The sequence below is a fragment of the Lissotriton helveticus genome, chromosome 1_1 (assembly GCF_964261635.1).
Source record: "Lissotriton helveticus chromosome 1_1, aLisHel1.1, whole genome shotgun sequence".
Taxonomy (NCBI): domain Eukaryota; kingdom Metazoa; phylum Chordata; class Amphibia; order Caudata; family Salamandridae; genus Lissotriton; species Lissotriton helveticus.
In genome coordinates, this window is record NC_136057.1 from 1,676,322,887 (window position 1) to 1,676,346,576 (window position 23,690).

The following is a 23,690-nucleotide window of genomic DNA, read 5'->3' on the forward strand; positions in this document are numbered from 1 at the left end:
ACGCCCACGACACCTACACCGCCGCCGAACACCTCCACTTCCAGATCCACACCGACCCAAAGACGACCCTCAGAGGAACCTTCCTCTACAGACCCCCGGGACCACGCACACAATTCAGCGAAGACATCACGGACTTCATCAGCCCACACGCCCTCCCCTCCGCCGACTACATCCTCCTAGGGGACCTCAACTTCCACCTGGAGAACAACAAGGACCGCAACACCACCACCCTGCTGGACAACCTCGCCAACGTCGGACTCAAGCAACTGGTCAACACCCCAACCCACTATGCCGGCCACACGCTTGACCCCGTCTTCTCATCCAGCAAGCACATCGCCTTCAGCCACTCCACTGGACTTCACTGGACCGACCACAGCTGCGTCCACTTCAGCTTCAGAAAAACCACCACCCACCACCACCCGCAACAGGTTCCTCACAGGAGCTGGAGCAAGATCACCGCCGACCAGCTCACCACCTCCCTCAGCCAGAACCCACCTGCCAGCACACCGGACCCCAACAAAGCAGCCCGCAATTTCACACAATGGCTGACCGCCTGCGCAGACGACCTCGCACCACTGAAGAACCCCCCCAGCAAACTCAGAAGCAAGAAGGCCCCCTGGTTCACCGACAAACTCAAGGACTCCAAGAAGACCTGCCGCACCCTCGAGAAAGCCTGGCTCCTCGACCGGACCACTGACAACATGACCGCTCTCAAACACGCGACCCGCAAGCACCACCAGCTCATCCGCACCACCAAGAAGAAATCACTGAAGGATCGACTGGACAACAACGCCCACGACAGCAAGGAACTCTTCAGCATCGTCAAGGAGTTCTCCAACCCCAGAACCGGCAACAACGACATCACCCCTTCACAAGATCTCTGCGACTCCCTCGCCTCGTTCTTCCACCGCAAGATTGCCGACATCCACAACAGCTTCGGCACACCATCCTCGCACCCAACCGCCGAACCAATGCACCCCACTGCCACCCTCCGCACCTGGACCGCAGTGACCACCGAAGACACAGCCCGCACAATGAACACCATCCACTCCGGATCTCCGACTGACCCTGCCCCCACCACATCTTCAACAAGGCCGACTCCACCATCGCACCCCAACTCCGAGACGTCATCAACATCTCCTTCGACACCGCTACCTTCCCGGAGAGCTGGAAGCATGCCGAGCTCAGCGCCCTACTGAAGAAACCAACAGCGGACCCCACCGACCTCAAGAACTTCCGCCCCATCTCGCTCCCTCCTTTTCCTGCCAAAGTCATCGAGAAGATCGCCAACAGACAGCTGGCCGCCTTCCTCGAGACGACTGGATCCCTCCACCCCTCGCAGCCCGGTTTCAGAGCCAACTACAGCACCGAGACCGCCCTCATCGCAGCCACCGACGACATCCGAGCCCTTCTCGACAACGGAGAAACAGCGGCTCTCATCCTCCTGGACCTCTCCGCCGCGTTAGACACTGTCTGCCACCGCACCCTAGTCCAGCGCCTCAGCAACACCGGCATCCAAGAGAAGGCACTGAAGTGGATCACCACGTTCCTAGCTGGAAGACCACAGAGAGTCCGCCTCCCCCCGTTTCGCTCCGAGGCCACCGAAGTCATCTGCGGCGTCCCGCAAGGATCATCACTTAGCCGCACCCTCTTCAACGTCTACATGAGACCCCTCGCAGCCATCGCACACCGACACAACCTCAACATCATCTCCTACGCCGACGACACCCAGCTGATCCTCTCCCTCACCAGAGACCCCGACACCGCCAGAACCAGCCTCCACGAAGGGATGAAAGACGTCGCCGAATGGATGAAGAACAGCCGCTTGAAACTGAACTCAGACAAGACGGAAGTCCTCATCTTTGGACCATCACCCTCCGCCTGGGACGACTCCTGGTGGCCCCCTGCCCTGGGCACCGCCCCCAAGCCGACAGACCACGCACGCAACCTGGGCTTCATCCTGGACTCCTCCCTCTCCATGACCAGACAAGTCAACGCCGTCTCCTCTTCATGCTTTCACACCCTCCACAAGATCTTCCGATGGATCCCGATCGAAACCAGGAAGACGGTCACCCAGGCCCTCGTCACCAGCCGGCTGGACTAAGGAATCACCCTCTATGCCGGAACCACAGCCAGGCTACAGAAAAGACTACAACGCATCCAGAACGCCTCCGCCCGACTCATCCTAGACATCCCTCGACGCAGCCACATCTCTGGCCACCTGAGGAACCTGCACTGGCTCCCCGTCAACAAGAGGATCACGTTCAGGCTCCTCACCCACGCACACAAATCTCTCCACAACCTGGGCCCCAAGTACCTCAACGACCGCCTGACCTTCCACACGCCCACCCGCCAGCTACGATCCGCCAGCCTCGCCCTTGCCGCCGTACCACGCATCCGAAGAGCCACCGCCAGAGGCAGATCCTTCTCCTACCTGGCGGCCAAGACATGGAACTCCCTCCCCATCCACCTTCGGCTGACCCAGGACCACCTCGCCTTCAGGAGACAACTCAAGACCTGGCTGTTCGAGCAGTAAGCGGCCCCCTCCCCCAAGCGCCTTGAGACCCTTCCGGGTGAGTAGCGCGCTATACAAATGACATGATTGATTGATTGATTAATATTAAATGAAAAGCGAGACATTGTCACCCACAAAAACAAGACAAAATCACTGTGCGTGAGCAAATACCCAGAGTACCTGAGAGATTCAATAAATGTGCAGTGGCCTCTCTTTATTTGCCGCTTTAAAAACCATGCGCATTTACCCAAAACATTTTTTTTCTTTTACCATCATTCATTATCAGCTGACTAGGCTTGCTGAGTACCATTGTCCTGTCTATGCCCATTGTTCTACAATAGGGGATTTGTCACAAAGTGGAACTAATACCAGACAAGTGACTCCCTTGGTATTTCCTTTGTTTCCATTTCTTTCAGAGCGAGCCTCATCACCTGAGCGAGTGCCAGGCGAGGTGAGGCTACTCCCAAACAAATTTCTGGGTAAGTGAATAATTGTAATAATACATGAGCAATGTCTCGTTGGATGTTATATGTCTGTCTTAAATTTGCTACTTTCATCTGCTATATTGTGTCTGTATACACAGTTTTTTTTCTTTAGGAGAGGTGATTTTATACCCATGACTCTTGGAGCCACCACTCATTAATTTGACAGTTGGTAGGTCATCCACGCATGGTATGTAAACTTCTCACTACACTTAGTTTGTAATAGTTGCAGTAGTGTTGTCATCATAGGTCCTGAAGAAAGCCATGTTTGGCTGAAACATGTCGACCAGTTACCACCTGGATAGCAGTATTTGCTGAGATTCTATCCACACTCTGTATTTTAACCTTGTCATCATGGTGACCACCAGAATAAAAGTTACCCTTAGGCACCATGTTAGTCAATTTTAACACTTCACTCTTTTCACTAGCACATACCTTTTGAGCACTGCAACATCTCTGCCCACAGCTCTTTATACCATCTTTCTCTATCGCTGGCGGATCCTTTACTAGAATCTACACACAATCAATCAGTGAGCTATCTAGTGGATACCAGCTTACTCGCTCAAAAAATCCCAGATGACGAAATTCCGCCAATGGGTGGGCTGGTGAGTTTTCTTATCTGCTCTCACTACTATCTTTCAGCTTTTACACACACTCTTTAGGAGAAAGCAGACACTCTCTAATCCCTTCTGACCAGTAGTACCGCAAAAGCAGGGGAGACAGAAAGTGCCCCAAGGGTTTTGGACAAAGAAATTACCTGATGCTGGAGAGCGGTACACTCCTTTTGAAAAGCAGTTGTTGGCATGTTATTGGGCTCTGGTGGATACCGGGCAGTTGACCCTAGGGCACAATGTGTTTTTGAGACCTGAGATACCTATCATGCAATGGGTGATGAGCTCACCCAAGACACACCGGATTGGGCATGCACAGGAGGCTAGAGTCATAAAGTGGAAGTGGTACATACAAGACAGAGCACGAGTTGGTCCTAAGGGTACCGCCGTGCTGCATGAGCAAGTGGCACAGACTCCTGTAGCAGATGCAGAAATGTTGCAAGATGTACCTAAAGTGTGAGAGTCCCCGGTGAAATGGGGTGGGCCTTTTTCAGAGTTGTCCGCGGAGGACAAAAAGCATGTGTGGTTTACAGATGGCTCAGCCAGATATGTGGGGACCAAGAGACATTGGAAGGCAGTGTCATATAATCCGGTGACCAAAAAGTTGTTGTCAACTACTGGAGAGGGAAGAAGTAGTCAGTTTGCAGAATTGTATGCTGTTTACCAGGCATTAAAGCAAGAGCTCCCTGGTACATGTCACATTTACACTGATTCATGGTCTACTGCCAATGGGTTAGCCACTTGGCTTCCAACATGGCATGCTCACAATTGGATGATTCACAATAGAGAGGTTAGGGGGAAGGAGTTGTGGCAGGAAATTTGGGAATTGTTGTCCCAGAGTACAGTTACAGTTTATCATGTCGATGCTCATTGCCCGACTGACTCACTAGAGCGTTGGTGCAATTCCTTTGCAGACCAAGAAGCGAAGATTCATGAAGCTGAGGTGGAGATGCAGGATTCTGTCTTGGTGGGCATGGCTAAATGGGCGCACCAGAAAAGTGGACATTTGGGCGAGCGAGCCACTAGCAGGTGGGCTGAAAGTAGAGGGATGTATATTCCCCTAGATTTGTTTAAGACTGCAATCATTCACTGTCCTGTATGTCAGCATACTCAGCACAGACCAGTTCCGCAGGTAGTGAGAGGCCAGTTAGGCAGAGGGAAGTAACCAGGGCAGATATGGCAAATTGATTTCGTCGGGCCGATGCCAATGAGTCGAGGATGTCAGTATGCATGCACAGTGGTGGATACCTATTCTGGCTATCTCATCGCCTTTCCATGCAAGACAGCAACCCAGTCTAACACTCTGAAAACGTTGAATTTGTTGATCTTGTATTACGGAATTCCATTGCAGGTCCTTAGTGACAAAGGGTCACATTTTAAAGGAAAGATGGTGCAAGATTTTTGTGTGCAGCATAACATTGAATGGATCTATCACATACCCTAGTACCCACAGGCAGTAGGTTTGATGGAGAGAATGAATGGTTTGCTGAAAGAGCAGTTGAAAAAGTTGTCTGATGGGTCATTGAAGGGGTGGAGGGATAATTTGTCTGATGCATTGCAGATTTTAAATAACTGACCCCTTGCTGATGCAGAGACTCCTTTGATGCGCATGTTGACCCCAGCTTTGCAGATTAAGCCCCATGTGGCCACAAACACAATTCTGTATTGGGAGACAGCTCCCGGAGCTTTGGCTCCATATCGTGGCACACCAGAAGCTGCCGGTCTTGATTTACATGCTTTGAAACTCTATCGATTGCAACCACGAGACATTACTTTGATTGAGACAGGAATTGGAGTTCAAATTCCCCCAGAGCATTTCGGGCTAATCGCCCCTCGATCTGGGCTTGCCCTTAAAGGTATCCAGGTTTTGGGAGGGGTGGTCGATGCCGGTTACCAGGGAGAGATCAAAGTTATCCTATTGAACAGTGGAAACAATGATCTGATTGTGCAACCCGGTGACCGTGTTGCCCAAATGGTCATCATGACGGTTTATGGAGGAAATGTCATGAAGGGGACGGCCCCAGCCCTTCTAACTGTGCGAGGAAAGGGCAGGTTCGGATCTACTGACAAGAACCCAGGGGCAAAATTGTGGGTGGAGTCCCCAAACAAACCTCCTGAACCTGCCGAATTGATCGCTAAGGGCAAGGATAACATCCTAGTCATCATGAAACCTGGACAGGAAAAGTGGGAAAATGTACCTGCTGAAAAATGTTATTTGCAAGAGTGATTATACCAGTTTGTTTTCTATTTCTAGATCACAGTATGGCTTGCCGCTGCGATGCTTGCGCTGTGTGGTCAGTGTTTGGGCGTGTCCGGAGGAGTCCGGGAGGGCCCGGGGATGCCGAAGGGGATCAATCGCCCGAGTCGGATGACAGCATTGTTGCAGCAACCGGATAACATGTATTGTATTGTATTGTATGGCACATTTATAGAGTGCAACTGTCACCCCACGGGTATCCTGGTGCTGTGATCCTCAATGGCCTGAGCACGATATTATAGTGGCAGCTGTAATTACAATGTCCTTGGGAAAAGATGAGTTTTTAGTCCCTTTTTAAAAGAGGATAAGTCACCCATGCTTCTAAGAGACAACATCTGGACCTACTTGGCCGGGAATGTGCTGAACACTTCCCGCTTCTGTATGAGAAATCTTCAGAGTACAGCTGATATGATATCAACGTGTCTTGTTGCCGTACCTACCCCTGCACAGGTGCTTCTGCACATTTTCAACCAAACTAACTTTGATGGGGTAGTGAAGGAAAGTGATGTTCAAACACATCTGAGTCTTTATGAGTACTGTCGCTTTTGACCGGAGGTTACAATTAGCCTCTGGAGGAACATGACAAGTATTGGTACCTACAATAGCTCTACTGGAGACATTTGCTATCAATTAACTTGTGACCCTACCAAGATTGGCAAGTGTGGCCAATTAAAACTCGAGAAAAGCAAACAATTGACCCCTGATCAACAAACATTATGTCAGTCATGACATGACAGTTCTTGTAGTAATGTTACCAATTATATGGTTTGTAATCACACCGTATTAGCCGCTAGCCATGTTAACCATGTGAAATTACCAAAAGGATGGTTGTTCTCGTGTGCTAATTTTTCATACACTTACATACCAGCTAACATAACTGGAGGACCTTGTGCCTTATCACGATTAAGTCTTATGCTTTTTCCCATGCATTCTGTTACACGTATTCGCTCTTCTAGAGCCGCTATTCAATTACCTGAGGATTGTGACTCTGATATTGATTTGCTTTCCAGAACAGAGTATACTAATTTGGCTTTGTCCATTGTAGGAGTGCCAGGACTGTCCGTTTATAATGCCAGAACGATTGCTAAGCTTGCCTGTTTAATTGTGAAGAATCTCAATCACACTTCTGCCGCTTTAGCTGAATTATTATTAGATGTTCAAGCAACAAGAAAAGCTGTTTTGCAAAATAGGGCAGCTGTAGACTATTTGCTGCTAAAACATAACCACGGTTGCGAGGACTTTGATGGGCTCTGTTGTTTTAAATTATCTGATCATTCTACGTCTATCCATGCACATATTAATGCTTTGAAAGATTTAATGAAAGGGGTTACCCAAGACCTTGACCAAGCATGGTGGGATTGGTTGTTTGGGTGGCTGCCTAATTTTGGACAGCTTCGGTATATCTTGGGTGTTATTATAGTCATTATTTGTGTTTTTATCTCATTATGTTGTTGCATTCAATGCATTCCTAATCTTTTCTCCCTTTTTAGGCCCAGATCCATGGTGTTTAGGCCAATGGGGTATGATAGGTGAATCGAAGGTCAAGGGGTGGAATGTGCTGCATTTGCCATTTTACATGTGCTAAATCACATGTTGACCTTGATTCCATGCAATGCTCTGATCTTCCATTTTGTTGCATCGCACTTCCATTTTGTGCTGCCTTGACCTGGAGTTAAACTTCAGCAGTAACATAAACATGTTTTTCACGTAAACCAGTACAAGCAGATGCAAGGCATCTCGTGAGGATGCCTCGTGAGGTTATGTTGTACCTTCAGAGTGTTTTCATGTATTCCATACTTATCTCTAGGACAGAGGGAGGATGGCTGTGCAAGTCTCCAAGGCCGGAGAGTGGGAAAGGAATGTCTTGTGCCTCTGCACTGCCCAGATAGAATCTGGCCAGGTCTGTCTGGGTGGGTCTGATGCAGAGATGAGGCCAGCACTTGCGAATAGATGGGTGAGAGCGCCTGCTAGAGGCTTCTCGAACATATTGATTTAAACTATAAAAAGCGGTGTCTGTGGGGTGGAGCTCAGGAACTCAGTCTTGGAGTGGACGCACTCGCAGGACAACTTTGGTGCCTGGAGAGATTACTTCCTGAGCCCCCGGTCTCTACAGGGTTCCCGACTTGGTGTTCAGTGCTTGGCCAGGGATGTTGGATTCTCCGGTGCGGAAGCATCTGGTGAGGTGCTTTGTACATTAACTGTTTATATGCCTGTATTCACAGTTTCAAATGTTAATATATTTAGTGTGGTGTATTCATTTTTGTTATTGCCTTTCATTCGGTGCCTAAGAATTTATTAGTTTCAGTGACTTATTGCCTTTGCCTACAACATTAATAAAGCTCATTTTTACCTCCAGTGGAGGGTTGGAGTTTCTATGTAAGTAAGTGGTGTGCGTAAGTTCAGATTACGCAAGTGGGCAAAGCAATACAACTTATTAGACCCTGTCTTTACTAATATACCAGCGGTCACTGTGCATGCACCTATTATGATGGGATGGACGGACCACTTTCTGGTCTCAATGTCATTTCATGGCCCAATTTCTATGCTGCCTGAGTATCAGATGACTTCCCTCAAACGCCCCTGGCGCAAATTGAATTGGGAGCAATTTGATGCCTGCCTCTCGGCTACCTGTCCAAGTCTGCCTGAGGACTCTAATGAGGCTCACAGGGTGTTCTCTGAGTGGATAAACCAGCAGTTAGACAGCCTAATCCCTATGAAATGGTCTGTCAAACGCAAATCAAAAACACGTCCATGGTTTAAAAATGAACTTGCCATTATGCGCAAGGGATGTAAGAGGCTGGAGTGGATATGGAGAAGGGACTTTAACTCTGCTACTAAGGATATCTATCGCGTGGCAATTAAGAGGTATCACAGGGCGATACACTCAGCACGAGCGGCCTTTTATGCCAACCAAATTAGTCAGAGTGATAATCCTTCTAAAAGCATCTTCTCAATACTCGACAGCTTGCAATCCCAGCAGACCACCGGAGGGTCTACGATTAAGTCTAATGAGCAGTGTGAGGACCTTGCCACCTTTTTTGTTAAAAAGGTGGAGGACATCTACAGGTCCTTTCCGGCTTCACACAGTAACCTGCCGGTTGCACTGTGCTATCAAAAAGTGAATACCTTAGATACCTTTACGCCTATCCCTGTAGATAAGATGTTAGCACTTTGCAGTAGGATTAAATCAGGATCCCCCGCCGACCCACTTATGCCCGTCCAATTCAGGAAAGTACTTCCTACTATTCTACCTTCTCTGAGGCAGGTGATAAACGGGTCTCTTGCCACGGCCACCGTGCCTAGGGCATGGAAACAGGCCAAGGTAATCCCCTTGCTTAAAAAAACGGCGCATGATCCGGCCAAATCAGAGAACTACCGCCCTATTTCCCTGCTTCCTTGGGTGGCCAAGATCACAGTGGCATATTTGAACTCTCTCCTGTCGGATTTCCTGACTTCTAATGACATCCTGAACGCCTCTCAGAATGGCTTTCGACCCAGTCACAGCATGGAGTCAGCCCTCCTGGCTGTGAAAGAACATCTCTGGTCAGCATTGGACGCAGGGCAAACATCGGCGCTGATCCTGTTGGATCTGAACGCCGCGTTCGACACGGTGTCTCATGACATACTGTTGAGACGTATGGAGGAAATGGGAATCACCGGCTCAGCCTTGGAGTGGTTTGCTTCATTCCTGCGTGAGAGGTCTTTCTCAGTAATAGCCCCCCCCCGTTTACCTCTGGCAAACACTTTGTTAACACCTTCTACGCGGCCGCGATTTTGCAGAAGTGCGGCACTTCCGCAAAACAGGCGGGGCCGTGTCGGCCATTGGCCGACTGCAGCACCAGCGAGGTAGTGCTGCCGTCAGCCAATGGCCGACGGCAACATGGAAGGGGTTAAACAAGGGGTACCACATGGTTCCTTTCTTAGTCCCCTGCTGTTTAAAATCTATGTCCAACCGTTGGCTGCAGTCACCAAAAGCAGGGGTCTGACCATGGTCTCCTACGCTGAAGATACACAGTTGGTGGTGGCACTCTCAAATAACATCGAGCGGAAAGCCCTGTAGTTTCAGGGCGACCTTGTGGCAGTGGCCGGGTGGATGACCACCAACTGTCTCCAGCTGAATTCTAACAAGTCAGGGGTATTGTTGGTGGGAAATGATCATGGTCAGTGAAGTGAGCTCTAGTGGTCAGCTAGTCTGGGCAGGGCCCCCTCCCCCAAGCAGGCAGTGAAAAACATAGGGGTATGGCTGGACTCATCTCTTAACTATTGAGTCGAAACCAAAAAGACGGCAGGCACATGCTTTGGAATCCTACAGGGGCTTCGACCCCTGTTGGGCTTCTTTGATGCACCTACACATCAGGCTATCATTCAGGCGTCTGGACTGTCCTGACTAGATTATGCCTGTTCTCTTTATCTGGGGTCTAACAAGGCGGAGGCTCGGAGGCTGCAAAGGGCACAAAACGCAGCAGCTAGAACCTTGTTAGGTTTGCGTAGATCTTGCTCTGTGACTGAGGCCACCCGCCGTCTTCATTGGTTACCGGTGGCCAGGCGCATTGACTTTAAAGCATTATGCATTTCCTTCAAGGCTTTGAAATTGGCCACCCCCGCTATTTTGGCCAACCTCCTCCTGCCTTATGTCCCCTCACGACATCTCCACTCACAGGAGCAGCATTTGGTGGTAGTTCCCGGACACGAAGAGTTCGCGTTGGTGGACGCTCTTTTCGTAGTACAGCGGCCATCCTTTGGAATGCTCTTCCTAGGCATATTCGTGGTCTTAGTAATTATTTAGAATTTAGGAGGGCCATTAAGACCTACCTCTTTCCTGCTCCATAGTCTTTGTCTGTTTCATCCGCTTGTCAGTCTTCCTTTGATTCCGCGTCGGGATGCTCCTTTGCTGGGGCAGCTGTAGCACTTTATAAGTCGCAGTAACATAACATGTGAAGGGGTGGATTAAAGAATTTGGGGATTTTAATAGGGAGAGCGCATGCACAGGGATAGTTTGGGATGCCTTTAACCCCTTCCATGCTGATGACGGCCCCATCCGTCATGCATCACGGTGGGCGTGTGCTGATGACGGCTGGGGGCCGTCATGATCCCGCCCACTCATTAAAACGGCCACACAGGTGCAGAATTGCGGCCACGCCCAAGGGGTTAAAGCGGGGGTCAGAGGGGAAACAATGAGCTATAGCATGTACCGGCAGAAGAAGGCGGCACAGCAAGGGGAGGTGATTAGGAAAAACTTGATTAGGATAGAGGAGGATCTTGCTTTAGCCATTAATATGGGTAGACCAATTGAGGATATGCTGCTTCAATTGGCCTCAAATAAGGCTGATGCTGTACAAAGGATTGCTGTTAAAGCTGCAGAAACCTTCTTGGCAAAAAGAGAGCACTGCCATGAGATTAGCGAGCGGGTGGGGCATACCCTTGTGGTAAGATTAAGACAAAAGATTACTGCAGTAGAGCTATCGGAAACTTTGGATAATAATGGGAGCATAGTAGCTGATTCCTCAGGAATTCAGGAGGCGTTCCGGCAATTTTATCAACCGCTCTATAGTAAGGAACCCTCGAAGGCGTTGAATATAATTCAAGAGTCTCTAGATAAAATACCCTTGCAGGGGATTGATTCCGTAGATAAGGAGACACTCATAGGGGAGAGGGGTTGGCCTAACGGCTAAGGCGCTCGACCTCGGACCCGGGGATCTGGGTTCGAGTCTCTGTAACGACGCCAAAAACCCCCTGTGATTCTGGGCAAATCACTTAATCTCCCCGTGCCTAAAAAAAAGAAAGTGTGTCCTCATGTAACGTAACTGGTGCTATGTAAAGCGCTCTGATAACTGATTCGGTTCGGTTCTAGTTCGCGCTACATAAAACTCTGCAAAAAAATAAATAAAAATAAAAACTCTAGGCCTTTTTGTCTCAGGAGGAGATAATGGGTGCATTGCAAAGTTTACTATCTAGCAAGGCTGCAGGCCCAGATCAGATCCCACTAGAGTTTTATAAAACTTTGGCAGATATAATTGGACCTGACCTGACGGAGGTTATCCGTCAAGCTCAAAAGGGTGGTTCTGCTCCAGAGTCATGGGCAGGGGTGAATATTGTAATTTATTTTTAAAAAGACAAATCACGGAGGGAGCCAGGCTCATATAGGCCAATAACTCTTTTAAATAGCGATGTTAAAATTTTCTCTAAGGCTATGGCAACAAGACTAAATGGCATTATGAGGAAAATAATGAATCCCTGTTAACACAGGTTTATAATGGGGCGGGGAACAACACAGCATATTCGCCGATTTGACACTAGGTTTGTAGTTACTTCTTGGAGTAGGCAGCAATGAAGCACAAGACCCATCTTATCAGTTTCTTTTCCTGGCTATGGCTGTGGTATGGATATGTATTGCCTCTGCCTGGCTAGACCCGGTACCCCCAACATTTCAGCAGTGGCTTCCGCGGTTGCTCTCAATGTTTACCCTGGAAAGAGCTATTTAGGAGAGAAAGGGTAAAAGAGGGAGACTCCTGGGTTTACGCATCGGGGCTCCTTTAGTGAGGTGGAAGGAGTCATAGATGGCTAATGTCCCCTGAACCAGATGATGAGAGGGGCAGGAGAATTTATTTGTTTTGACATCTGTTAGTAAATTTTGTAATTTTCATAGTCTGCTGTATGAATTGATATATGGCTGAGCTCTTCCTTAATTGTAATTTGAAGTATGATGAATTATTGCCTATTTTCTTTTTGATTGTTAAAAAAAGTCTGGATTTAACCTCACAGTTTAGTATGCTATATAATTTTGTGCTGTTTATTAAAAATACAAAAACTTGAATAAAAAAAGAAAAAAAAGAACTCAGAAAGTATCAACCACACGTCATTTTTTACAGTTATAATTGTTCTTAAAACAGTCTGGTTATTTTAAATACCATTTAATGCGCTAACATAGAGCTTCAAACAAACATTTCGGTACATAACAAGTGGCTTTAATAACCCAAATCAATGGACCTCCTTTAAGTCAAAGTCCAAAGGATGAAACCGTATTGAGTGTCTTCTTTCCTTAAGTGTTCAAATATCTTTGCAAATCAGACCCTGACAGACGGCATGGCCTGGCATGCCACAAAAGTAATAATAGGAAGAATATTTGTTTTGCCTCTTTTCATGTAATCACTTCACCACGACAGAAACTACTGGTGCACACACATGCACATAAAAATGCAATTACAATACAATACAATACATGCACACACCACCTTTCCTCAGCGTCCGCCTAACTTACAGAGCAAGTATCCCCTGGTTCTAACGCCCTTGAAGGAAATAACTAATGTTCAGCCCCTTTAGCATTAAAGACAGCCTTGTGTGTTCAACCCCATTTTCGCAGCTCTGACTAGTCCTGTGAATGTGACGGTGAATGTGAAGGAGTTTTATAGAGCGCGACTGTTGCCCGAGGGCGTCCAAGCGCTAAAAGTAGGAAAGAAGCTCTGAGGGGTGGGAGAAGGAGGGAAAAGGATGAGGAGAAGGTTAATTTCTAAATAAGAATGTTTTCAGTTCTTTGCGGAAAAGCAGGAGAGTAGGGTTAGACCTTAGCGAAAGGGGGAGAAGTCTGCAGGGAAGACTTTGCCTTCTACTATTCAGAAGTCAATAAAACATCGTACACCCGGGTTAAGTAATAATGGGTGAAGCTCCAGGATGCGTTTTATAGAGTGAGTGTTGCTAAAGGTTACATGTGCGCAAATTATTCAGTGGATTTCCGCTAATAATTACACAGTGACGTTTTCCATGGGGCATATTGTCAAGTTTAATGAGAACACAACTCTGTACCAGTAGAAACCGTCAGAATGGAGAAGTGCTTTGATTTTACAAAAGAAGTTTTTTTGCAAATGAATGGAACACCATTTAACCCCTTCTCTCTAGTGCGACTTCTCTAGCTTTCCTGGGGTCAGTCTCATCTTTTTTGTCAACTTTAAGCCTTTGGACCCCTTTGCCGGTTAATTCTTTTCTTCTCGTCGTCGTAGAATTCAATGTCATAGAAGAAGAATTCGTGTCTACCGCCTAATTTTGTACGTTTGTCGTTTCTAAGCGGTGAAATTAATGAATGCTTCTAGTATATCCCCAACCACTGTAATGGCATTGGTTGACATCTCACCCAGGGCTACTGCTAGATATTTTGGCACCCAAGCCGAAGTACTATTTCGCCTCTAACCCGCCGCCCCGGTATAGGGTAATCTTTGCATTTTTCTCTGGACTAGGGGGCGCCCACGGGGCGGCAGCAGGGCCTGCCTGGCTCAAGGACCCCCTCTCCGGTCTTACCTTGCGGAATATGCACGATGCCCACCGTCAGGCCGGCCACCAGGTCACCCAACAACCACCTGCGCAGCTTGTAGCGCGGCAGCCACCCGGCCACAGGTACCCGCGCCACCAGCGCGCGGCGCAGCTCTTCAGCGGAACAGCTGCACCTGCGCCGCACGCGCTCCCACAGGCTCCCCGCCGGCGCTGCGTCATCATCACCCTCCTCGCCGAAGAGCTGTGAGAACTGCTCCTCGGTGAGGACTCCTCTCCGCACCGATACCCCGGAGCTCATGGCGCTGCCGAGTGCTCCTGGCTGCGCAAGCCCTCTCCTTATAGTGCTCGAGTAGCCGGCAGGACCGACTGCACCTTCTCCACTCTTGGGAGCGAGGCCAACAGGCCAATATTCCGGTGAAGGAAAGGGAGTGGCTGCCGCCCCCTCGGCAGCGGGCGAGGTGAGGAATTCTAACAAGAAAGACTGAAGAGTTTCGTAAAAGCCCTCTCTGGCCGTAGTATGAAGCCTCGGGGTGAGGGCGTGGGGGCTGGTCGTGGTTGGTGAGCCTCGTCTTCGGACCTTAGCACTCGATAAGCGAGAGCTTTAAGGGGGGCAATTCTGCCAGTGCTCAGCACCGGCAGTGAAAAAAGTAACACTGAAATCTATTGAAGGCAAATCGAGTCAGCTTTGCAATCCCTGCCTATATTTCTTAAATATACTTCACGTTGCATGGTATATCTGCCCTTATTCCTTATTGCTTTTACCAGATGGGTTTCTTTTATGTTTTTCTGCAGCGTATTAGGGACTGATTGTGAGTTTGACAGTCTTGCAGCAGGCTGCCAAGCCAGAGCCCCGCTCCAAGCCCCCCAAACTCGACCGCTACTCACACACCAGATGTAATTTTGTGGTCTGACGAGCGATTGGCGAGTCGTCTGGCGGCAGTTCAGTTCAAAGCCTTTGAACTTCAGCGCTGAGGGAGCACCAAAGCAAGTTCTTGCACGCCATGGACTTTGTAGTCCATGCCATGCAGGAACTGGGTGCATGCACACAGGGGGACACACCATGTGCCCCCCTGCATACACCCCCATGCACAGGGGCACCAGGGGGCCCTGTAGGGCCCTCTTACTTTCCTGACCACCACACTTTCATGCGGGATCACTGCCATGAAAAGTGTGGCAGTCAGTAACGTCATGTTATGGTTGGCGGAGCCGAAGTGGCCCCGCCAGCATATTGCTGCCCCAGGCCGCCGAGCCAGCTCCAAGGGATCGCGGATTCCCAGCTGTTGCAGCGTTCCCATAGCGGTCCAACCATAGAAGTTGCTCTATGGCAGTAGCTGCCACGCCACCGCAGGTTTGGTGAGGCCCTTTATTTTGAAGCCTAGAAGTCGCCTCTAGATGTCAGGAGCATATATGGATGTGCATGATGGGGCAAGATTGAGCGCTCTGGAGTTGATCCTGAAGACAGTGCAAGTTCTACATAGTGTCAGTGGGACAAAAAGTTGTTCATCCAGTCCTTGGCCTCTCTGTAGAGCACTAGGAGCAATGGTCACATTTGTATTAATTCGCTCATGGATAGAAAGTCTGTGATGGAGGTGCGGAGAGAGTGGATGGCGAAGGGGTAGAGACTGAAGGAAGCACATACAGAAGAGTGAAAAGACACATTGGGTCAAAAGAGCTACATAAACCACCGACATCATGTGTTTTAGCCCAGGCTGCTATTGCTGCCAGGATACCAACATTTCTTTGATAGATGTGTGCTGGACTGTGCTGGAGATGGAGCCTCACTGAATACCTCATACAAAGTTTTTCATAGGCCATCAAGAAGCTGAAGTCGAATTGTTCTAGGGGTGTGAGTAACTCGCTTAAATCTGCATAGCGCGATCAGGCATATTTACCCAGAAATTCTGCATGATTATACAGAATTATGTGTTTAGTATCTCATGCACGTCATGCCAGAAAAATGACGCAGGCGACAGCTTTCGCCCTAATTAAACAAATGGAATCTCCTAGTGAGCAAGTGCTTAGCCATTTTATTTTCTAAGGCCTTCTCCTGTCTAGACATACCCTTGTGTTTCTGCTTTGTAGGTCCCGTCCAACCCAATCCTGCCCCACCCTTCACCCTTTTAAAAAAAATATATTCACTATTTTATAAGTTTCTGATTCCACTGTGAGTTTATTTTACATTATTTGCCCCAGTTAGTGTGTTTCTGTGTTTTTTACCCATCCTGCCCAACTATGCCCGAGTTATTGCAGAGGCAGGGAGTACCGCCGAGTCCTGCACCTCCTGAGGCTGACAGCGGCACGAAGGGATGACGCCCCACCACATTTTTAGCAAGACGGGGGTTGTGGCATCAGTTTTTTATTTGCAGCATCACCTCCCCCTCACTGGCAGTGGCAGGGCAACATCTTAGCAGAGTATTGGCTGAAGTGGGGGAGAGTGCAGCTTTGCATACACCACCAGATGGGGGTTTCCCGCAACCAGAACAAGTAACACAACACTTGCCATCGCAAGAGCATATTTATATTTGGCATTTCATTTATAAATTAACACACATTAAGCGCTTGTTACAGATGTTGCTCTCACCACATGGAGCAATTTTTATCCTTTTTTAGTAAAAATATATATTTATCATGGATTAATTCATAACACGCACAATTACTACAGTGTGGGATGTATGTATGGAAAAATGTCCTTTGGCAGAGAATCACATCAAAAATATTCCAATGTCCCTAGGCCCTAGGGCCTAGGGGAACAACACTTTTATGGATACTGTACAATAGATTGCTGCTCGTTTATCTCCTGAGGCGGAAGCCAGGAGGCATTGTCCCTGATAGCGTTTTAAAAAATATATCTTTTATCTTGGACTTGTTATTGACCCTTTGTGTCCGCTCCCTCCCCCTTCTTATCTCCCAGCGCTCACGGATCTTATCGTGGCGCTTCCCCCGTTATAAAATTTACCTGTTGTATCACAGATTTCGCAGAACTTGCACTCTGCTCCGCTGACAATTTTTAATTAACCTTTCTCACGCACTCAGGGTAGCTCTCGGCCGAATTAAGGGCTGAGGCCTCCGGGCGGTGAAAATCTGCAGCGGCCATTTTTGATTGGGCACTCGTGGGTCGGCGCTCTAGTCGCCAGTATTTAAACAGCCCCCGAAAGCAGGCTCGAGATTGCTGCTTGTTTATCTCCTGAGGCAGAAGCCGGGAGGCATTGTCCCTGATAGCGTTTTAAAAAAAATATCTTTTATCTTGCGCTTGTTATTGACCCTTTGTGTCCGCTCCCTCCCCCTTCCTATCTCCCAGCGCTCACGGATCTTATCGTGGCGCTTCCCCCGTTATAAAATGTACCTGTTGTATCACGGATTTCGCAGAACTTGCACTCTGCTCCGCTGACAATTTTTAATTAACCTTTCTCACGCACCCAGGCTAGCTCTCAGCCGAATTAAGGGCTGAGGCTCCCGGGCGGTGAAAATCTGCAGCGGCCATTTTTGGTTGGGCACTCGTGGGTCGGCGCTCTAGTCGCCAGTATTTAAACAACTGGTTATGACTCCGTGCAGCGGACGCGATCAGCGGTCGCGCCGCATTCGCGCCGGAGTCGAGCCAGAGTCCAGCCCATCTGCGCCCGTCAGCGACAAGGAGGCGCCAGGAGCCAGGCATGCTGCCTCAGGTGAACCCCTATACTCTTCCTCTGCCCTGCGAGCACTGAAACCCTCTAAGTTGTCCTGCCATTACTCTCTCACTCCTAAAACCCTTGCAAACGCCTATGTATATTACTCCTTAGCACACGTTTCGTTATTAAATGATAATGTTAAATACACGTGTTTCCACAATACAGATCATCCATCAACAAAATAACATGTCTTAATCCTTTTGTTCAGGGTTTGTCGCTGTTTATTGAAGAAGACGTCACAGCCAACACGTGTTTCGTCGTACTGGGGAATGTAACCCCCGACTTTTTCAAGGCTGTTTAAAGAAAATGGTAATGTTGTAGCACATTACTTTAGGTCATAACATTTGATCTGTTGTTTAAACATAGCATTTAGGTGGTTTTTTACTTTTTTACAATTTAGGTGGTAGTGCAATTTTCCATTTGCATTCATAGTAAGCATGCTTGTATTGTGACATTATCCGTTCCCACTTTTAATACAAGCTTCATGATATTGATAAAGGTTCATTTGCAGTGTGATTGTTCTTAACAACCTAGAGATTATGAGCCCATTATAAGGTATGGAGAGACCGGTGATGGTGTCATTATCACTATTTTGGGGGTGACATGCAAGGTTCTTCTAATTGTGATTGTTTTTGTGAAGTAAAATGTGGGTTCATGCTTAACTAGGAACCATGCATTTTTGTACCTATCTTCTGTTGCTGTTTCACGTTCTGTGTGAGGAAATATGGAAGCATAATGTAAATCCTGTTTGGAACTTCTAGTACCATACAAGTGCTATTAATTAAGGGATTTTGAACTTTTACTCACGTTAGTTGAGGTGATACTTCCAACCCTCAAGGGGTTCTGGTGTGGATATCGTGGGTGCTATTCAAGCTTTGATGATATGATGACCAAAATAATGGTTCTCTATCTGTAAATTATAATTCATATATCAGATTTATGCCTATCCGGCTTAAATTGACTTAATTTAATCTCGCGCTGTCTTTTAGTAATATTATCTTTTCGCCCTTTATGTATTGGGTTGGCCCACTGTTTGACAAACGGTGTTCCCAGTCTGTTTTCAAGTCTCCCACTTATATAAGTAATATATACCGTGTAATGCTCTCCATTAGGAGGTATTTTGTTAACATTGCCATGCTATTTTAAGAGTGCGAGGTGCTTTGCCAATCGTGGATGTGCTCCCCGTCTCGTGCCCCGATCTGCTCGTCGCTGCATAGTTTTCGTATTTCCATTTACTCCATGGTGCTCCCCACATATCCTTCCCCATGTCCTTATTTTAAACCCAATGTCAGTATATTCGGCTTCCTTTTACATTCATTAGTAATTCTAACCTGCCCCCGCGTTTCACCCGGGTCTCACACACTAGCGTGAGGACCCGCCCTAGTTAGTTTAAACATTCGCGCTCTCCACTCTTACCTGCTCGTTGTTATCAACCGGGAGTAAATCCGTCCCGCCTGCCTCGTATAAGATGCAGCGTCTGTGTTGAAAGACTGGCGCCGCATATTTAACTTGGAAGCGCTGCCCCATTACTGGCAGGCGTCACTTCCTGGTTGCTTCACTCAGAAGCTTGTTACCGGTATTGCTATTCTTAGCTGCAACTACGGCAGCCATTTTAGACTTCCTGATGCTTTAATGGAGTCAGTGCATATTGTGGTTTACCCACGGTCTTCCTCTTTTTGGGTACTAAAATATATATTAAATATATTTACTATTTTCCTAAACATGGGATGTATTCAATTTGTAATTCCCGCTCAATATGTATGTCGCAATCTTTTAGTTATTTCTATGTTTTAACGCTGTCCTTGTTTTAATCTTGCTAGATGGATATCTCCCTTCACACAAATAATAGTTTACGAGCTTTAAGTGTTACCGGTAATATTCCAATTTCCATTGTGCCCCCATCTACTAGATCCTGTATTTCACACGTGAGGGCATCAAATCGGAGGTGGCTAAATCCCCCCTCCCGTGATTTCAATCGTGCTTAGGTGTTGTGATATTTTTACTGTTCCTTATAGGTTTTGCATTGGGCCAGTCACTATTAATATCGTATTCTCCATCCAAAATGGGCTCAGAACATTTATACGTGCCATCAGATGGCCTAGTATGCGGTTGTAATTATACAGCCACCACACATAATTCCCTGGATACGGCTAACTTTTGCCCTCCTCCCACGAGGGTACTTCCATCGCCTATCGTTGGTAACGCGGGTCTCCTTCTTAATTCCCGTTCATTGATCAAAAATAACATCTCCTTTAGGGATCTTATTTCACAGAGAAAGCCCACATGGGCTTTCATCACTGAAACATGGGCTTCGGATTCGTCTGAACCGGACCTGCTAAATGCTATTCCCGAGGGGTATTCGCTGGCCAGGATGGATAGAGTGGGTCGAGTGGGAGGCGGTCTGGGGATATTGTACCTCAGCTCCATAAAATGCCTGACTGTCCATCTGTCCTCTCCGTCCGAACGCCTCCAGGCAATGCATTTTACCCTCAATCCCTCCCCCACGATCTCCTTTACTGGAATATTGGTCTACAGACCCCCTGGTCCTAGGTCTACGTTCAGTTCAGAACTTCTCAAGATCTTAGAGCCCTATATTGAGGGGTCCAGTTTAACCATCCTAGGGGATTTTAATTTCCATTTGGAAAATTATAGCTCCCCTGATACGGCCCATCTGTTGGACTCTTTATCCTCCTATGGCCTGCCGTTGTTGGTGACTGGGCCTACCCATTCAGCTGGGCACACCCTGGACGGAGTTTTTAGTAACGATCCCCGTCTTCAAATTGGTACTCCCTTCACCTTGTCGTGGTCAGACCATCTTGTTGTCCCCTTTGATTTTTTCTGCTCTTCTCCCACTGGCCTTCGGTCTGATTACACCAAGTGGGCATTGAGAAGGAACTTTGGGGACATCACCAACGACTCCCTCATTCCTTATTTAGCCACTCTCAAACTCCGATCTACCGGGGATGTGCATGCTGCTGCCCTCGATCTCTCTAATACTTTGACGGAGGCTGTCATCTCGCTTGCCCCGGCCCGACAACACTATTCTGCCAGGAAACGGCCTTCGGCCCCCTGGTATTCTGAATCCCTCAGGACTCTCAGACAAGGATGTAGGAGGCAGGAAAGGCTCTGGACGACACACCCGGATCCCGTAGAGAAGGAAAAACATAAGTTCCTTCTCAAAGGCTATAAAGCTGCGGTCCTCACAGAAAAACAGGCCTATTACTCCAAGCTTACATCCTCGCTTAAATCTCCTAGCGATCTGTTTAAGATAGTGGATAATCTTTCCCTTATTCAGACTCCTGACCCTATTACAGCCTCCCAGGTATTGTGTGACCAGATCTCTACATTTTTCCATGAAAAGATCTCGGACATTTACACTGACCTAGAAATCCTTAACTCCAGTTCCCAACCTGCCACCTCACCGATTTTTATTTCTGAAGACCAAGCTTTTGCCCCTTCCCACTCCCTCTCCCAGTTTCCTCCCATTACTGCAATACATCTCAACACGCTGCTGGACAAACTAAAGTCCGGGTCACCGTTAGACCCATGCCCCTTAAAGGTCCTTAAGGACTGTAGACAGACTATTCTGCCCCCTTTGATGGAGGTTATGAATAGGGCCATTTCAGAGGGGACTTACCCCCTCTCTTGGAAAATGGCCACTGTCAAGCCTCTGTTGAAAAAACCCACTTTGGACCCTGGGATATTGAAGAACTTTCGTCCCATTTCCCTTCTCCCTGCCCCTGACAAACTCCTAAAGGCTCATCTCAACCTCCATCTGAGCACTTTCCTTGACAGTTCCAACTCCCTTGATCCTTCGCAGCACGGTTTCCGGAGGACTCACAGCACTGAGTCGGCGCTCACAGTGGTTGTCGACAGCATCCGTTCTAAGGTCGACACCGGTCAGACCTCCTTGCTGGTGTTACTTGACCTTACGGCTGCTTTCGACACCCTGTCCCCTACCATTCTGGCTAGCCGACTCAGTAAGCTGGGAGTCAAGGGTTCTGCTCTCAGCCTCCTAACATCCTTCCTTGACCAACGGAAGCAAAGGGTCAAGCTAGGCGAGTATATGTCATCTATCAAGGCGGTGAAGTGTGGGGTCCCTCAGGGCTCCTCACTGAGCCCGACGCTTTTTAACGTCTATGTTGCCCCACTCGCCAGGCTTATAAGATCCTTTGGGCTGGAAGTTCTCTCCTACGCCGGCGATACGCAGATTATGGCCTCCATTTCTCAATCTGTGAGCATAACTGCTCTTAACTTTAAAAACTGCATGGAGGCGGTCGCCGGCTGGATGGTTGAGAACTTCCTGAAGCTTAATGGGGACAAAACGGAGGTCCTCATTTTTGGGGGAAAAAGTGAGATTTGGTCCATGGACTGGTGGCCTTCTGTGCTAGGCACCTGCCCCTTGCCTTCCCTATTTGCCCGCAATCTTGGGGTCATTCTGGACACCGCTCTCTCGCTAGACAAGCAGGTCAGCAGGACTGTGTCCACCTGTTGCAATGCGCTGAGGATCTTAAGAAAAATTACTCATTATCTCTCTCCTCAGTCACGCAAACAGGTAGCAATGGCGCTCATTGCTTCTAGACTGAACTATTGCAATGCACTTTACCTTGGCATTAGCAATGGTCTGGTCCATCGCCTCCAGACTGTGCAGAATGCGGCTGCCCGGTTTGTTGTGGATGCCCCCAAACACTCCTCGGGCACGGCTATCAGAAAAAATCTGCACTGGCTCCCCATGCAGGCGAGGATTAACTTTAAGGCCTTATGTCTTACTCATCGTGCCCTCAATGAGTCCGGTCCGGAGGCTATTCGCGCTCTGGTGGCCTACTATACCCCTGGTAGAGCACTCCGCTCTTCCAGCAAAAGCCTGCTAGGTGTCCCTCGTATAGTCAAGGCCAGATGGGGCGGAAGGTCCTTCCGCTTCCTTGCACCCAGACTTTGGAATACACTCCCCAGCGACCTCAAGGTGATCTCCTCCCACACTCTGTTCCGCAAAGCCCTTAAGACCTGACTTTTTCAAGAAGCCTATCCATAATTCCTTCGTAGGTGATTTCTGAGCTTTCCGTTTACCATCATCAGCGCCTTGATGCCTACGGGTTTAGTTTCGCTACCTATAAATTTCATTTAATAATAATAGGTTTAGGGCTGCAATTCATGTTTTTTGACTTTGGATCATCTAGCTACTTCTGCTGGAGAACCTGCCCAAGAGGCTCACTTCTGGTGGGACACAGTCGCTCGACTGTACCTCTTGAAAATGGAGGCAATTGCAATGGAGTACCGTCAGCTGGAGGTGCTCAAGGTAGAAGAGGAGGAGGAGGCAGCCGCTGCTGATGTTGATGCGCTGAAAGTTGAGGCCCTCAGTGTGGAAGTGGGGTTCATTTTTTCTTAGTCACTCGGACAAAGGTAGTGTTAATGGTGTTAAAGTAAAAATGGCGATTGATGACTTGGACTTCATAGCTGGGTTGCAGAAACCATCCTCTCTTTTTTTCTTTTATATTGTGCTGCACAATGAGAAATGGGACTGATTAAGGCAGTGACGTGGAATGTGCGAGGGTTGGGCAACAACATTAAGAAGTGATGTCTAATACCATTAGAACTAGAAAGACTCAGTATAGAGGAAGGGATACTGTCCGAAACACATATGCACAGAGTAGGTGCTTTCTCATGCACCCATTTATGGGGACAAAATAAATATTTTGCCTCAGATAGCACTTATTCCCACTCTATGGTCACTCTGATTGATAAAGTACTTATTCTTTAAGCTACTACATTCACATATATAAAGATATATATATATATATATATATATATATATATATATATATATATATATATATATATATATATATATATATATCAATACACAAACCGCCCTGTCGCAGAGGGAGCAACTTTAAAGTT

At 47.9% G+C, this 23,690-nt stretch overlaps 1 protein-coding gene across 2 annotated transcripts in view; it reads right to left on the minus strand.

Moving 5' to 3' along the window:
• Window positions 1-14,557, minus strand: part of LOC144830993 (solute carrier family 26 member 10-like) — a 482,105-nt gene extending 467,548 nt beyond the window's left edge. The window contains exon 1 of one of the 2 annotated variants that reach the window (XM_078688957.1): window positions 14,155-14,557. In XM_078688957.1, coding sequence (XP_078545083.1) covers window positions 14,155-14,425 — 271 coding nt within the window. In that variant the 5' untranslated portion in view covers window positions 14,426-14,557. The remainder of the gene's footprint in view (window positions 1-14,154) is intronic. The other variant, XM_078688958.1, reaches the window with a different exon arrangement.
• Window positions 14,558-23,690: the final 9,133 nt, after the last annotated feature.